Raw genomic sequence first — 15783 nt, forward strand, 5'->3', positions numbered from 1 at the left:
TTTTGAAGAGGTAACACTTCAAACATGTTTTGCTTCTCAAGGATCTTATGATAGAAGTTAGCTTTCGAAGCGATTGAAGTTAAAGATTGTATTATGAGATTCTGGTGGCGGAAAACCAGCATTTATGATGGGACAGGGCATTGACGCTAAGTGCCGTCATCCACTCCACGCGTTGAGAAAAGAATAATACAGATATTTGTTACTGGCGCCTATACATGCAAATATCGCCAGAGGTTGCGATTGTGCGTTTCTAAAAGTCTTATGGTTTTGAGCTGCTTTGCATCTGTCATCTGGTGTTTGAATCATATAATGAGGGTCTAAAAACCAAATTTGTGAAAATTTTTCAAATTCAATCAAGAATGCGTTGCAGAAATCCTAACTCAAAACCTGATTTTCTCATTTTGTGTAGTCTTGGATTAGCTCAATTTGTTTCTTTACGCTTGTATCGCGTCCGTGAACTGAAAAGTATCTGTTACACCACAATATTCAAGAAATTACGTTTGTCCTATGGAGTTGGCACATATAGTTTCGGTTTGGAACACTGATTTGCTCTGGCTAAATTGAGGTGAAATAATCGTGTTGCAGTTGTTTTATTAGAGAATAGCGTTGTGCGAAAACTAGTTTAACTTGAAATGTGTCAGCCCTGTTGCATGTATTATCCAACGTGCAAAAGCATATTCAGGTTTGAGATTGAGCGAAAGTGGCTAGGTTTGCGCTGATGTGGCAGCTTTTTTCAAGGGATGTAATTTACGCAAATGTCTCTCCTGATTTCGATTTCATATTTGCAACAGCAAGTGTTTGCAAGTGATCATGAAGACCATAATCTTTGTCCTTGTTGAAGATAATAAAGGACTCCCCAATTGAATATTTGTTCTTAAGGAGTCACTTTTTTCTTGCATGCATCACACTTTACTTTAGTTTTCATCTTTGCTGGCATTTTTCCGTGTCTCGCCAATGTAATCACCCAAGGTATATTAATTAGTCTGGAACGAGCTCTCTTTTCCCATTTGAAAGCCTTGGATTTACTTAATTGCCCACCAGAAAGCACCCACAGTTGTCTTACAACCACCACCGTCCAAGATAGTTTGATTTGTAGGTGTGAAAGTGGCTGTTTACATTCGTTAGTGCAGGAAATCTTACCCTTGAAACAATGGTATTGTTGTTGGCATGAAGCGCATCATTAGTTGATAATAAGGTACTCGTCCTTTTGCCCGTGTGTCTTTTGAATCGGCGCTTTAGGCGATGTGGCAACTTGATTGTGTAAAGCCAACAAGTTTTCACTTGGAATGCGTCGTGAATATTAATTTCAGGTGGCCTCTGAACGTCACAAAACGTTTTTGGTTCATGTGTCGTAGTCATGGACAGCGATAGCAGCAACAGCGGCACTCCCCTCGTCTCGGTTTGACTCGAGACCCGTGTGACTCTCGACAATTGGTAACCGTAAGGTTTGATTGTCATGCCCGGGTCACTATCTCAGTGCTCGCCGTCTTTTCTTTTCAACAAGATTTGGGTGTGAGGCCGGAGTTCTGATTTGTTTTTGTTGGTACGAGATGGATCTTCGTGGGGTTCAGCACCTGGGTATGCCGGGCAACCTTGCAGCTTCGTCAACTGACACACCTGAAGCAAAGGATTTGTGGAGTTGCAGCAAGACTGATTTCAACTTCCGCTTGGTTATTGAATTTTTCACTTTCGTCTTTCTTCAGAAGCTGAGAAATCACCATCATCATCATCATCCTTAAGCAGCTCATCTGCTTTGAAATTTGTCGCCCAATTCTTTCTCCATCGATAGTGCTGCGTCATCAACGATTGGTGTTTTGGAGCAAGCGAGAGTGCTCTGGTCCATCACTAACTGACACATCATGTTTTCAACTTTTTCTCTTATTTCAACTTGACCAACTCGTCCCAAGAATGTATCTTGCTACCAGTATACCTCGAGCAGTTTAGAATTTATCTTTGAGTTTTGGAAGTTTTCTCTGCCATAAATAGTGTGAATCGATTCGACATTGATTCCGAAGGGTGTGTGTGGTTCAGTGTGTGGGGTCTCTTCACCGCGATCATATTTCTCTTAAGTTTTGGCACCACGAACTTCTGCCACAGAGCAAATGACAATTAAAATAGCCCCATAACAACGGCAGCAAACATCAAAGTAGAATCCTCTAGGTTTTAGCTGAATCTAACAGTGAGGGTGCTGTGCTTTCCTGCTTCGCAACGGTCTCCCATTTACCACACGCACCGAAAATACTACGGGCGGCTGAGTTTTCAACAAACAACTTGTTTCATGGTGCAAGCTCGAGATTGGAGCTTCAGTTTAATAGGCAGAAAGCTCGGGATTATCCCTTATCTCAGATGTTTCGGCCTTTGCTTCGGCTTTTGGCTACATACATTGTCTTGGTATAGAAAGGATAGAAGAAACCCGGCGAATTTGCATTGAATATTCCGTTCAAAGGAAAAGAAAAGAAAAGAAACAAACGGAAAGCCGTGGTGGTAACCATTTTTTGCGGGGTGATTGTTCTCGTGATTTTCGCTTTCGGTGGCTCAAGCTTCTCAGAAGGGATGTTTTTATCTGCTACTGGCGGTGAATGATGGCATGTTATTGTTGCGAAACTTCGAGGCATCTCCACACAGTGGCTTGGTTTCTCTTTTCAGATTGTTTGCGCTTCACCAGCACAGATCAGGGCGCGTCTATTCCCCCCTGCATTGCGGTCAGGCGTCTAAAATTCACCTTGCATGGTGGATATGTAAAGCCTCTGCGCAATAAAGAAAAGAAAAACTCTTTGTTGGAATTTCACAAGATCAACAAGGCTGAATAACCAAAGTTCAATCAACCACTCAGCACCGGGAAACAGATTCCTTTCTACGTTAACGTGGATATATATTGCAGGTTGCGGCGTCCTTTTTTTGACTTGGTTACAGAAGAAAACAGAGAAAGAAAGGAGTGCAGAGAGGGAGAGCCATGGGCGAGGGTGAGACTGTGACAATTGGCCATGCTATTGATTCACGGCAAGATCACGATCTCCATTGGGGCTTAGTTCACTTGCTCTCTGATGATAGTGTTATGGCGGTGAGGAAGCCGTGCGGGAAAGCTGCCACCTCGAAAAAAACACACATCCTGTCTTGGCGTCACAAATCACTGGCTTTGATCCTGTTCTTCGAGCTCTTTACCGCGGAGTTCTCTTTTTCCAATACTATACCGACGGCTTTTCCGAATGAAACCTTCGTGATTAGATTTTTTGGCGGTGGAAAAGCTGGTGCTATGACGTCTTCCTGGTGAATTTGCAGCACAAGATCCCAGGTTGCAAACGCATCCTTACACCAACTTTTTGAACATCCTAACACCAGCTTTTCACACATCCTTACACCAATACTAGAGCAATTTGTCCCAAAGAATGTGCCATTTTGACCTTAATAGCTAGAGCCATCACCTCCTGAGAGAACTATACTCCTTGCTTCTCTGAAAGTCTGAAATAACGATTTTTTGAATGTTGATTTGTATACTCTGTAATTAATGTATCTTGTGCTTGGAAGATGTAGAGCTGCTGCATATGAATATTCTGTCTTTCTGCCGTATTCGTTTGCCAATTTTTCGAGAATTTTATCAAAACTCTACACGCTCAATCACTTGGCCCTAGAAATAGAACCAGCCCCAAAGTCTAAACATAGCATCAACGGTCTTTGCTTTGAACTGTCTTTTGATTTCATTTTCATCTGAGTATTGATTCCAGCGCTGAATCAAATTTAGATACCGCGTGTTATGAATATTTTTCATATACTCGACTCACGAATGAAAAGACCCATTCTGAGTTCATTGCATACAGTGGGACACTCAGGGGGAGGGAGGAAGAAGCAGAAATTGGGGTATCTTATGAAGCATTTCAAATCGCCAATACATTCTCATCCCACGAATCCGTTTGCCAGACTCCTTTTGATTTATAGTAACAAACGTAGTCGTCTTCCCACTGTCCTCACAAACAGGAAGCACGAGCGCGTACGCACGTACGTGTAGGCTTAGAATTTCATATTGTCCCGGAAAACCAGAGTGGTCCTTTTCCAAGAGAGATCTCTCTGTGGACTGTAGGAAGGTTTATCTTTCAATTTCTATGTGAGCAAATTGTCCCATTACAAAAGTCAGAAATTGAAAGGGGTGGCTGAAGTGGGTTCTCGTTCCCCGCCAGTGATTGCTGTTCCTATTCTTGAGAAGCTTTTGCAGTTTGGAGAAGTGCACTGGTGACCATGAAGTTGCGATTGATAAACGTTCATCCGAAGGCAAAATGAAAAAAAAAAAAACAACGAAACAACAAAGGGTCCTTTTCACTTGCTCCGGCTCACTATGCTTAGACCCGCACGATGATGACCGTGATCACCACAACGACGAGGACAATAACGTAGGAACTCTTCAACTAGTACTGAGTATAGACGCCGAAACTCGCTTATCTTTATGTCTACTAATTTTTTTGAACTGCCCTCTCGGGAGCGGTTGTTGTTGTGGTGAAATTGGGTAGTAGATACGGGATCTGATAACTACCCACAGTTCCGCGGCGCGGAACGCATCGAGGCACCCGCGAAGCTCTGCTGCTGGGGCAAAGATGAATAAAATAACATAAAAAAAAAGAAAGAAACCTGCAAACAGCAGTAAACGGCACGTAGAAGAGCAGGATCAACGCTGAGGAAAAGGAGAGACAGGCGATGGCTTTTTTTTTTGTTTGTTTCGTTGCTTCTCTGCGTCAAGCAACTTCTTGTTCCTGATGGAAGAGCAATGGAGGAGGCTTATTTATCTCCGCACAACGGGTTGGCTTTTGATCCGTCTTTCTGAGACGTGTTGGGGTTTTCTTAATATTCACTGCATAGCAAACATTCTAGAATTACCAACAGCTAGCTATTGTGAATGTAGGTAAGACCTGCGACGCTGTGTAGGTTTATCCGTATCTGATAGAACCTCACCCCATGCAAACTCTGGCGGGTGGAAGTAGAGGAAGACGACGACACGGCCGAGCCAGGAGACGGGGGTGGGTCGCGAGCGAGGGCTCTAGAATGCAAGGGTTGCTCTGTTTGACCTCTCGATGTACAAAGTGTGGTGGCATTATTAACAATGTGCACATCCTCAGCGAGAGAAAGAGGCCGTTGGACAGAAAGGGGAAAATTATCCCCGAGACGGAGAGGCGGTTTTACCTTGTAGTGGCGGTGGCAGTAGCACTAGCAGCAGTTGCAGTAGCAGTAGTAGCAGTAGTAGGAGTAGTGGTGGTTGTGAGAGTGGAGGTAGTGGTGGTGGGCGTCTTCGTCAGCAATTTAATTTAACTAAATTTTTGATTTATAATTTATAATATATTCTCATCATCGTTTGCACGAACGAGACGTTTCCACTACAAACCAGACTTGCATCTGCATACATATAAAAGCCTTCACAGTCCTGAAATTTCATTTCTTTTACAAAGGCTGTTTGATATTTATTACTGGTACTACTGGTACTACTACTACTATTACCACAAGTAGCACACCAGGTCAGAGAGATTAGGCTTGGAAAAGAAAAAGAGATCTGGCCAAATCGAAGTACAAAGCAGTAAAGATTAGTTTGGATTCCGCTAATAAATAATTAAATCATTAACTTGGACTAGAACTAGGACTATTCAGTCTCCACAACTCAACAAGATCAACAGGTCAAGTAAGCCGAAAAGAGTTGAAAAGTACTGCTGCTACTACCCCCTAGTCAAGAGTTCTACCTTTATATATATATTCCGTCATCATTCATAGTATACTTGACAATGTCTCGAGTTTCCGAAGCCCCCATATTCCAATTTTCAACTGGAAACGATTCACTTTTAAAGTTCAAAACGAGCCCTTACTACCATCTTGACAACAACAACAAAGGCAGCAACAACGACAACGACGATGCAGAACCCAGCTCGACCGGCAACAACCAAGAAAGCAGAGATGCCAGCGTTTCATCTTCCTTTTGCCCAACGCTATCGACATCACTTGCCCAATCAGCACTAGCCTCCATCAAGAACACCTTGAAATTGGAAAACGAAGCCGTGACCCACTTGCGCCAACAATACCAAATCGACGAATTCTCCATTTCCAATCTAATGCACTCGCTATCGATAATGCTCAAGTCCTACCAAAACGGCGGCAAAATCGTGATTTGCGGTATTGGCAAATCGTACAAGTTGGCTTTGAAACTAGTGGCAACGTTGACCTCGCTATGCATCCCGAGTTGCAATTTGCACCCCTCGGAAGCGTTGCACGGCGACCTAGGGATGATTAACGAGGGTGTCGACTGCTTGATCATGTTGACTTCCTCGGGAAACACCCCTGAACTAATCAACTTGCTACCTCACTTATCTCCGGACTTGCCAATAATATTGTTGACCTGCAGCAGAGTCTCCAAATTGTCAACAAGCGACCAAGTCAAGAGCTTGATACTTGCTGAATTGGCCCATACCCACAACGAGGAATCTATTCACGGATTGCCTGCGCCTACGGTATCGACAACATTGTCGTTGATATTGGCTGATTCCGTCATCTTGGCCTTGTCCGAGTTGATAGAGGCTAATTTAGTGAAGAGACGAAGACAGTTTGGCTTGAAGCACCCCGGTGGATCCATTGGTGCTAGCTTGAACCTTCAAACCACAAACCAACACGTGGGGGGTGGGGGAGCATCGACTGCGAGTAGGAGCCAAAATAACGCACCTTCGCCAACACCCTCATCTTTGCCATCCGAAGTAGGCAGCACTACTTCCCTCTTGAGCCTCAAGAACAATTTGCATGGCGGCCAAAATGGCGCCACGCCACAAGACATTTCAAACGAGAGACTGGCGTCGACGGATAGCGAGAATGACGGGCTCGAATTCAATGTGCCGCATCGAGTCGCCGACGCGCAGAACCACTCGACGAGCAATGTTAAAACTGTATCGCACGAGCAAGTGTTGAACTTGACCGAGTTTGACATTTTACAATGGATTACATTGTATGACTATTTACAAATTCAAAATTCAAATTTGAAGTTGCACTTGCCACTAGTCAAGAAACTTTACAAGGACTTTTACGAAAACAAACAGGGGCTCGAGGCTTGCGCTAAAAACACAAGCAGCGAAGCCAACACCACAGAACGCCACTGGAATAAATTCAAATGGGAACTACTAAGGTCCTTTAGCTAGAGAAACCAAAAAATTTCAAAACTCAAAACTCAAAACTCAGAGCGGGCCTTGATTATATACAAATGTATACATATGGTTATTTTTTTTTTAATAGTTCAGTTCGTTGTTCATTTGAGACTGCTTGGTACACTCAATCGTTATGTTTTCCTTACACACGGCAGATTGGCTTTAATTTATAGACTTTTTTTCAACTCCTGGACCGATGTAATACATTCATATGGTTTGACCTTTCGCTCCCTCGTTGAGTAGACATCTCTGTAGAGTGATCCGTCGTTTGGCACACAACCAGGCACTAGCTCTCGAATCACACTTGTTTACCAGAATTGTGAAATTCTAACACAACTCACAAATTGTTTATTAATATATATATTGGTACCCAATCTCATTTGAACCGGACATGACTATCTACATTTGAAGTAAAACAGAAAACAAAACAAAATCAAAAAAAAAAAAAAACCTCCACAGGCCCCGATTTCTAGTCTAGTGCAGTCTCAGCGACTATAATCATTTTCTCAACACTGGCCAAGTGCTTCCCACCATAGTTGCTCTTATCGGACAATTGTTTGAGATATTGCCTCAATTTCAACACCAATTGCTTCTTTTCAGAACTGTTGGAGTCAAAAGCTTCAACCAACTTTTGAATCACGTAGTTGGCGTATTGGTCCTTCATCATCAAGGCCAATGGAGAATCATCTGCAACTATACTGTCTTCCTTTCCAACACCACCCTTCTCCTTCTCCTTATCTTCTCCACCTTCCTTCTCCCCATTACTACTGTTGTTATTATTATCTTCATTACCAAGCATGACTTCATGCAATATCATTTGACGCTGTTTCAAGTCACCATACTTGATACACTTTTCAATCACGTTAGAGGCAAACTTGTGCTTGGAGAAGGAGACGACGTTGCCCAAGACAATCGTCAAAATCTCTTCCTTTTCCTCCGGCTCCCCCTGTTCCAATATGTGCTGGATGACATAGTTGCCGTACTGGTCTTGAATCAAATAGTAGATAAACTTGTTTAGTTCCAGCATGATCAACTTTTGATCTTGCTTGTTTGAGTACTCGAGCAATCTCTGAATTACTCTGCAACCATACGAATGCGTGCTCAAATGATAAATCTGATCTTCTAAACTTGTTAAAATGAACCTGATCTTGTCAAAGGGCTTGATTTTTTCAATCGATTTTTGAATCACATGGTTGCCGTTTTGATCCTTGGAGCAGATCAAAATGTAATCGCGCAACTCTTGGGTAATCTTCAATTGGTCCTCCACGTCTTCAAGAGACTCGAGAGCCCGTTGAACTACCCTGCATCCGTACATTTGCAACGACAACTCATAAATGGATCCAACCATGTGGCCCAAGAGGATTCGCTTTTGAGTGCGCGAGCCGTGCTCGAAAAACTTTTGAATGACATAGTTTCCAAACACATCAGTCATGAGTTCATACGAGATGTCTCTTATTTCGTTGAAAATCACTTCTTTCTCCTCGGCAGAGGCAGTGGGCAACTTCTGCTGGATGAATCTCGAGCCATGTTGGTCCTTGGTGAATTCCACGGCATGGCCATAGATGTCACGAAGCGTGTACTCTTTACCCTTGGGATTGGAGCGCACTTCTTCCAACAAGGGCGAACGGTGTATGTGGGCAGAACCACCTGATTTTGTGCCCTTGGATGATGATGACGCTGATGATGATGATTGTGTCTTTTTCTTGGCCGCTGCAGAAGAAACGCCATTTCCTCCATTTCCTCCATTTCCGTTGTTGCCATTGTTTCCACTGTTTCCGCCATTTCCTGTATTCGCACCGTTGGCGGCCTCTTTTCTGGCGCTCGAGGGTTTTTCCACGGGCGCAACTGCAGCACGGGGCGACGAGTTGTGAGCACTTGGGGGTAAAGGCATGCCTCCCATTGGCTGTGGCGACATACTTCTCATGGCATCTGGAGACATCATTGGGCCCTGGAGACCCTGCTGGTACATGGGGTAAGGGTTAAATGGATGGAACATGAACGAGGAGGGTAAAAACTGACGATTCATGAGACCAACCCCTATTGGCCCATTGCCGTTTTGATGTTCGTTCCTCTTGTCGTTTTCATTCGTCCCCTTTTCAGTTTCTGAGCCCCCCGCATGGTGCGCGTTGTTGTCTCTGCTATCCTTTGTTTCTGCGTCGCCCAGTTTGTTTGGTTTGGGAGACCCAGATAAAGAGCCAGAACCAGAACCAGAGCCAGACCCTTCTTTTATGTCGTCTCCCTCAGCCGGAACCGAAGGTGGTGGGTGGGGGAAAGGAAAAAAGTTTCCGTACATCATGTTGTACAAGCCTGGATCCAAAAACTGGGGTAAAGGAGGCGAAGCAACCATGAAAGGTGGCGGTGGTCCATTCATCGGTGGGATAGGTCCTTGACCTTGAGCGTGACCCTGGTTTTGGCGGTAGAAGTTTTGAGGTGCATGATGAGGTGGAAATGGTGGTGGCGGAGGCGGGGTTGGAACTGCAAACCCGGCATTGTTCTCCATGAAATACGACTGATAGTTTGCTGGCGTAAAGGAAGCAGCAGACGCTGGATTCCAAAACGACTGAGGCAAATGAGTTCCGCCTGTTGCTCCATTGCCTATCTTCACATCGGACGTCGCGTTCAAATCCGAGTGCACCGATAAGGCCGCATTCGACTGAATAGGGGAGTTGTTGTTATAGTTGTCAATCTTTTCGCTTATCGACTGGTGTCTCGAGCCTCTGGGAGCCGGCATGTTCAAGTTCTCGTTCAAAGAACCGCCTTTAGTTCCGCTGTCGCCGACGAGCATGGACGTTGACAAGTTGTTGGGGCTTTGAAGAGTCGTTCCCAACGACAAATTTCCAAACTCGATTTCTCTAGTGGCGTCAGCTACATTCGAGAACCGTTGAAGAAAGCTTTCCTGTGGAGGGTGTCTGCTTGCAATACCGCCGCTAATCGAGGCTGTGCCAAAGTTGAGCCTCTGACCGCCGTTATTGTCACCTCCCGAGGCTTCGTGACCATTGGCGTTTTTGGAAAAATTGAAATGAGAAGGATGGCTGTTGTAGTTGATGTGGCCTCCAACAGGGGCCGTGATTGCCGATAATGCCCCTCTTTTGAACCCGAAAAACGTATCGTCAATGTCGCTTCCGTCATTAAAGGAAAGCCTTCTTTCACTCAAACCGGTTGACGACGGTAAACCTTCAAAAGGGTTTGAATTAGCCAAGAGACTGGCAACGTCCGGGTCCACTTGGTCCAAAACAGACTTGAACTGGCTAAAGCCTTTCGTGTTGCTTGCGTTGGTTGCATTGCTTGTTGCCGAAGGCGATTCCAACGGTCTGCTTGCCTGAATAGGTGACGAATGGCCACTCGACCAAATAGTTTCAGTCGGCATTTTTCTGTTCTCCAAGTTCTTTTTCTCTTTTTCGTTTTCTTTTGCTTAAAAGTGTCTCGCGTATGGCGTTTGGGCAGTGCTTATTTGTCTGTGACGTGTAGCAGTAACAATGTGTGTTTCACAAGCCAACGGTCAAGGTGGTGATGGTGTGTTTGACACTTGGAAAACGTGGGTTAATTTTTTCTACCAGTAGTTTGTTGTTGTTGACAGGAAAGGTATAATGAGTTCTGTCGAGATGGGTGTCGATGTCGATGTCGGTGCCAATGATGATGGTGCTATTTACAGTTGTATGATGGAGCTGGAGTTTGGTATTTACAAGAAGTTTGCGCTTTGAAGCTGGAGGACCGTTTCCACTGATGTTACAGTGCAATCCGGTGGTTTTTTACCAGTCTCAAAATAATGGCGTAATGGCCCTGGCTCGCGAAAAAAAAGAAAAAAAGATCAAAACCAATAGCCAAAAAAAATTAGAATACAACAGCCAACAGTTCTGACTTTGCAGCAAAAAAAAAAGGGACTATTGATGTTCTTTGTTGAGGAATGAGAATCCTGCTCTGCTAACTCTAGCTCTCTTCTTCAAACTGGTTGGTCTGTATCTATTTCTATGCGTGTGTCTCTGTGTGTGTTGGTGTGCTCGTGCGTCTATGTGAAATTTGCGTGATGGCGCTAAAAAAAAAAATCCGTTCATCTTCGTCATCATCTACCGAGAGATCTCTCCGTTTGAAAAGGAAAATACACACACAGGGTGTTGCCACACGAGATTCAAGGAATCTCTCAGCGGAGTTTTGGGGATATTTTTCATGTTAGCTCATGTCTGCTTTCACATCTCGGCCCCCTTAATAGGTTACTCGTTCTGCCCCCTCGCTTCATAATCGCAATTGAGCTACAACAAGATCACCATGAAGCCCGCTACGGAAACCTCCAAGAGGTTGATGAATTTGCTATACGATCAAACAGCATCCAAGCTACAGCTACCAGAAGTGATGCCGCAGGTTTACTCGAAACTGCTGCTATACCTTGACCTTGACAAGGACGAAGATGGCTCAACAAGTCCCTCCAACGGCGACGACTCCTGGCTTGAGTTTTATCATCTGTCCCAGCTGAGAAAGATCCCGGCACGAGACGCGTTGCTCAAGTGCTCGCCCAAATTCCAATCCAATATCATGTCCTTCCAATGCCCCAACCTGTATATAACCAAGAACGACTTCCAGAATATGCTCCCGCGCAAACGGTACCAAACTTATAATCTAAACCCCGTTGACGATTTCGAGGTGATCAAGAAACGCGATGATAACATGCTATCTTTCCAGAATGAATATTTATTCATTTTCAAGAACCAATTGAGTGCATGTGTGTATCAACTAGAGACTCAAAACAAGCTCCTCAATGGAATGCCGATGAATTTGAACTTTGAGCCAATCGAAGTCATCACTAGACACCTTTTACCCAAGAAACTACAACAACAACCGAACCATTCTCGATTAGTTGATGAGATCATTTTCCTAAATTCGTCAATTGTTCCCCTTGACCGCTTGGAAGAGCAGTTCCTGAACTATGACCTCTTGATGGATATGCTTCGACTTCCGGAGCAACGCCGGTCCCTTTTGGTGCACAATTGGCCATTCGGGGTCAAATTGAGCACAATCAAGCAGTATTTTAGAAACTTTGGGCTAGACCCTGTTCATCCTCGCACTGTGATAGAGTCAAACATTGCCCGAGAGACAAATATCATTTTACTACACTTCAACAAAGAAACAGATGCGCTCAGATTTATGAGGAACTTCCATGGCAGAGATTGGCTGATGTTGCAAGAGTTTTCAAGTACAAGGGAGAAGGTGTTTTACCAACCATTACTTTGTGAGACATTATAGTTTTGACGTTATAGTTTTGGCGTTATAGTTTTAATTACGATGCTAAGGGTAAAATTTATCTCCACCTGTCCCCCTTTTTCTCCTCCTTTCCCAACAATCTACTAATGTTTGTTTTGTTCGAGGGACTTCCAACTTATTCTCAGAATATCCCATTCGTAATCTTCATTTTCAGCTTCAGCATGGTTGTGGTTGTGGTTGTTGCTGTTGTTGTTGTTGTTGTTGTTGTTGTTGTTGCTGCTGTTGTTGCTGCTGCTGCTGCTGCCTCTACTGCTTTGTCTCGAAATGAGATACTTTTCCCAGATCTTTTTCTTGGGCCAAATGATGATGATGGTGTCGTTGTCCAGCCAGCCCAAAATGCCCTTATCTAACACCGTTTCATTGGGATGGTATTTGCTAGTATTGACACTGCAGAAACTCCACGTGCTTTTGAAATACTGGGGCAAAAATTGCATTGGCAAATATGACATGTACTTGTTTAAAATATGCTCCTTGTTATGATTTGTATGAACATCGGCTTCACCAGTATTATTGTGGTAGTTGTAGTAGTTACTGTTATTGCTGCTGTTGCTGTTGCTACTGTGGTTTTCCTGGTTGAGATTTTCAACGTCGAAAACATGCAATGTGTATTTGTCTGACAAGACAGCCAATCTAGTGTCGTTGTGATTAAACTTCATGGACGTTATAACGGCTCTGTCAATTCCTCTCCTGAACTCATACAATAGATTCGTGGTTTTCGTCGAATGGATACGAATGATTGTCCCCGATATCGAGGCACTGGCAATTAGAGTGCCCAGTTTGTTTAAGCAAATGTTGTAGATGGCAGATTTATGTGCCTTGACGATTCGAATTGACGACGAACTGGATATGTTGGACCCTCCACCCGATCCTGCTCCTGTTCCTCCGCTTGGTCCGCCTGCACCGGCTCCTGCTCCTGCTCCATTTTTAGACGTTTCCTGTTCGTTTCCAAGATCAATTATTTGGATTTGGCCAATTGCCTTACCGGGACATGCCAAGATTGCTCCATTTTGAGATTTCTTACTAGAATACTTCATGGGTCTAGCTGCAGCAGAGTTATCGCCAACTGAATAATTACTACTTTGGCTATTGTTACTTTTATTGCTAGTGGTTGACCCATAGCTTCCTCGCTGCTGCATCGAGGGCATATATTGGTCCTGTGGTTTTTGAGTGTTTGGTATATTGATTGAAGTAACTGATGATGACGAAGTTGGTGTTATTGTTGATGACGAAGCCGCTGTGGTGGTGGTTGACGATGATGTTGTTGCAAGTTTATTATTACTTATACCAGTCAGTGAAAGACTAGCTACTCCTGATTCATTGTTGCAAGTTTCAAAAGTAGCCAATTTTTTGGGTGGTGACGTAAATGCATATATGGCCACTTCATTCACCAAGACAACAACAATTCTTGTTCTCGATAAGAGCACGTTGATGATTGGTTTATCAAATTCAACCAGCAAGCTTATTTTCCTCTTCAAGTCATCCCAGATTATGAGTTTGTTGTTGGGAAACTTGGGCTGGTTGCCTCCTCCAATCAAGGCGAGATAATTTGTTCTATGCAACATTGTAATGTGGCCGATTCCAGAGCCCACATGAGTGTAGTTGTTGCTATTCGTTTGACCTAGTTTTTGGGGTTCTCCTTGTAAAGAGGGTGAGCCCAGAGCATGTTTGACGCTGCCATCAACACTACTGACATGATGATGATGTTGATGATGTTGATGCAAGTTCGACGAAGACGAAGCGGCGGCGGCGGAGGTGGCGGTGGTGGTGGTATTGAAATGTCTTTTGACTCTTAGATCCAATGGATTGCTGTTGTAAACCAAAAATCCGTTTTCATGGCTTATTGCAAAGCATCCATGATCTTGGTTAAAATTGACACACAATATGTTGGGGATTTTATTCAAAGAATCGAACTTGGCTGATGGAAAAGGGTGTTGTCTGTGGGTGTCAGTATGACCATGACTATGACTATGACTATGATGCGAAGGAACTTTGGAACCTTTGAGTATATTCTGCTGTGATTGCTGCTGTGGTTGCTGCTGTGGTTGTTGTGTTGGTGGCGACGGCGGTGACAAGGAAGAAGGAGATGCTGATTTGTCACTTAACAAGGCAGTGGTGATTGATTCAGGACGACGATATCGTCCACGTTCTCGCTGTTGCTGCCCTTGGAGGCCATCATAGTGGTGATGGTCAACTACCTTAGACGACGAGACTGTCATCATTCCACGTTTGCGGATCAAAGGTATCTTTCTCCTGGATCGATCGATCGATTGATTTCGGTGGGAATCTGCTTGTAATGGCACGAAGTAGCTTAAACTATAAGCTCTTCTATTGATAAAAAAAAAAAGAAAAAAACAAAACAAAAAAACAAACGAACAGAGAACGCTCCTTGTTGAGACTGATCGACAAGTGGGCTGATATACACAGGCAGACGCTGTTGACTTTTATGTAGCTGAGCAAGCGGGTTTAGTGGTGGTAAGACGGATGTGAAATGATATGCCGAGGCAACGAGATCAAACAAATGCAACTCGGTTCGCGGTGGCTACTGGTGCCGGTTGGTGGGTGTGGCAAGGGGGGGTGGGGGTTGTAAAGTGTAGCGACGAATTGGGTAAAATGAATCTTGCTTATGTAATGGGGTAAAGATCGTATTCTGAAACACCTCCAACAAAGAGAGAGACACCAGCCACTAGGCTCCATGAAGCGTTAAGCGTTGGCGAAGTGTTGATGAAGCGTTGACGAAGCGTTGATGAAGCTTTGATGAAGCTTTGATGAAGTGTAGCTGTCGTTGTTGTTGAATCAACTCGAGCAATCAGGTATTCAAGCCCTCTTTTATTTAGTGCATTTCTAGCTGAGTATTGACGTGGATGACCATCTGAAATTTCATCGAGAGAGATTTCCCAGAGTTCCAAACATGACAAAAGCGTGTTGCCTAGTATCACGAGGTAAACTATATATATACCTGTACTATTTCAACAGAGGCCAATTTCCAGGGAAGGGAGCGGAAATGGAAGGTGCGGACGAACGAGGATTATTTTAAAATTGAAACTAACTGGTAGAGAAGCGTTACCGTCTGCCTTGAAAAGAATCTTTTCAAGAGAAGTGTGGGTCCACATCACAACTAGTACCACTAAACCAATTTGACTCATTGGATCTAACCCCAGATGTGTGACGGCGATGTATGAGAGTGATCCTCATCCCTCATTCCTCATCATAAAGAAATCCGGGGTGTTGTCACGTGACATATGCAACACCACGTTTCTACTCACTTTGTGTCTCCTTTTTTTTTCCGGTTTTTTGCAGCCAAATTTCAGACGTGACATATCATATATTCCTTCAAAAAATGGGATACAACATTTCCTCATTCTTTGACTTTTTT

General features: G+C 43.9%; 4 protein-coding genes across 4 annotated transcripts; 2 read left to right on the top strand and 2 right to left on the bottom strand. All coding sequences in view use genetic code 12, as the record gives it.

The window, feature by feature from the left end:
• Nucleotides 1-5756: 5756 nt before the first annotated feature.
• LODBEIA_P52580 (uncharacterized protein) lies at nucleotides 5757-7151 on the top strand (the record flags this gene model as incomplete). Its single annotated transcript, XM_066975570.1, has 1 exon — nucleotides 5757-7151. The coding sequence occupies one exon, from the start codon at nucleotides 5757-5759 to the stop codon at nucleotides 7149-7151; it is 1395 nt and encodes a 464-aa protein (XP_066832196.1).
• A 475-nt stretch (nucleotides 7152-7626) lies between these two features.
• Nucleotides 7627-10524, bottom strand: LODBEIA_P52590 (uncharacterized protein; the record flags this gene model as incomplete). The annotated part of the gene is made up of 1 exon (XM_066975571.1): nucleotides 7627-10524. One exon carries the CDS (start codon nucleotides 10522-10524, stop codon nucleotides 7627-7629), a length of 2898 nt encoding a protein of 965 aa, XP_066832197.1.
• An 896-nt stretch (nucleotides 10525-11420) lies between these two features.
• LODBEIA_P52600 (uncharacterized protein) lies at nucleotides 11421-12392 on the top strand (the record flags this gene model as incomplete). Its single annotated transcript, XM_066975573.1, has 1 exon — nucleotides 11421-12392. One exon carries the CDS (start codon nucleotides 11421-11423, stop codon nucleotides 12390-12392), a length of 972 nt encoding a protein of 323 aa, XP_066832198.1.
• Nucleotides 12393-12493: 101 nt separating this feature from the next.
• LODBEIA_P52610 (uncharacterized protein) lies at nucleotides 12494-14629 on the bottom strand (the record flags this gene model as incomplete). Its single annotated transcript, XM_066975574.1, has 1 exon — nucleotides 12494-14629. One exon carries the CDS (start codon nucleotides 14627-14629, stop codon nucleotides 12494-12496), a length of 2136 nt encoding a protein of 711 aa, XP_066832199.1.
• Nucleotides 14630-15783: the final 1154 nt, after the last annotated feature.

The sequence above is a fragment of the Lodderomyces beijingensis genome, assembly GCF_963989305.1.
Source record: "Lodderomyces beijingensis strain CBS 14171 genome assembly, chromosome: 6".
Taxonomy (NCBI): domain Eukaryota; kingdom Fungi; phylum Ascomycota; class Pichiomycetes; order Serinales; family Debaryomycetaceae; genus Lodderomyces; species Lodderomyces beijingensis.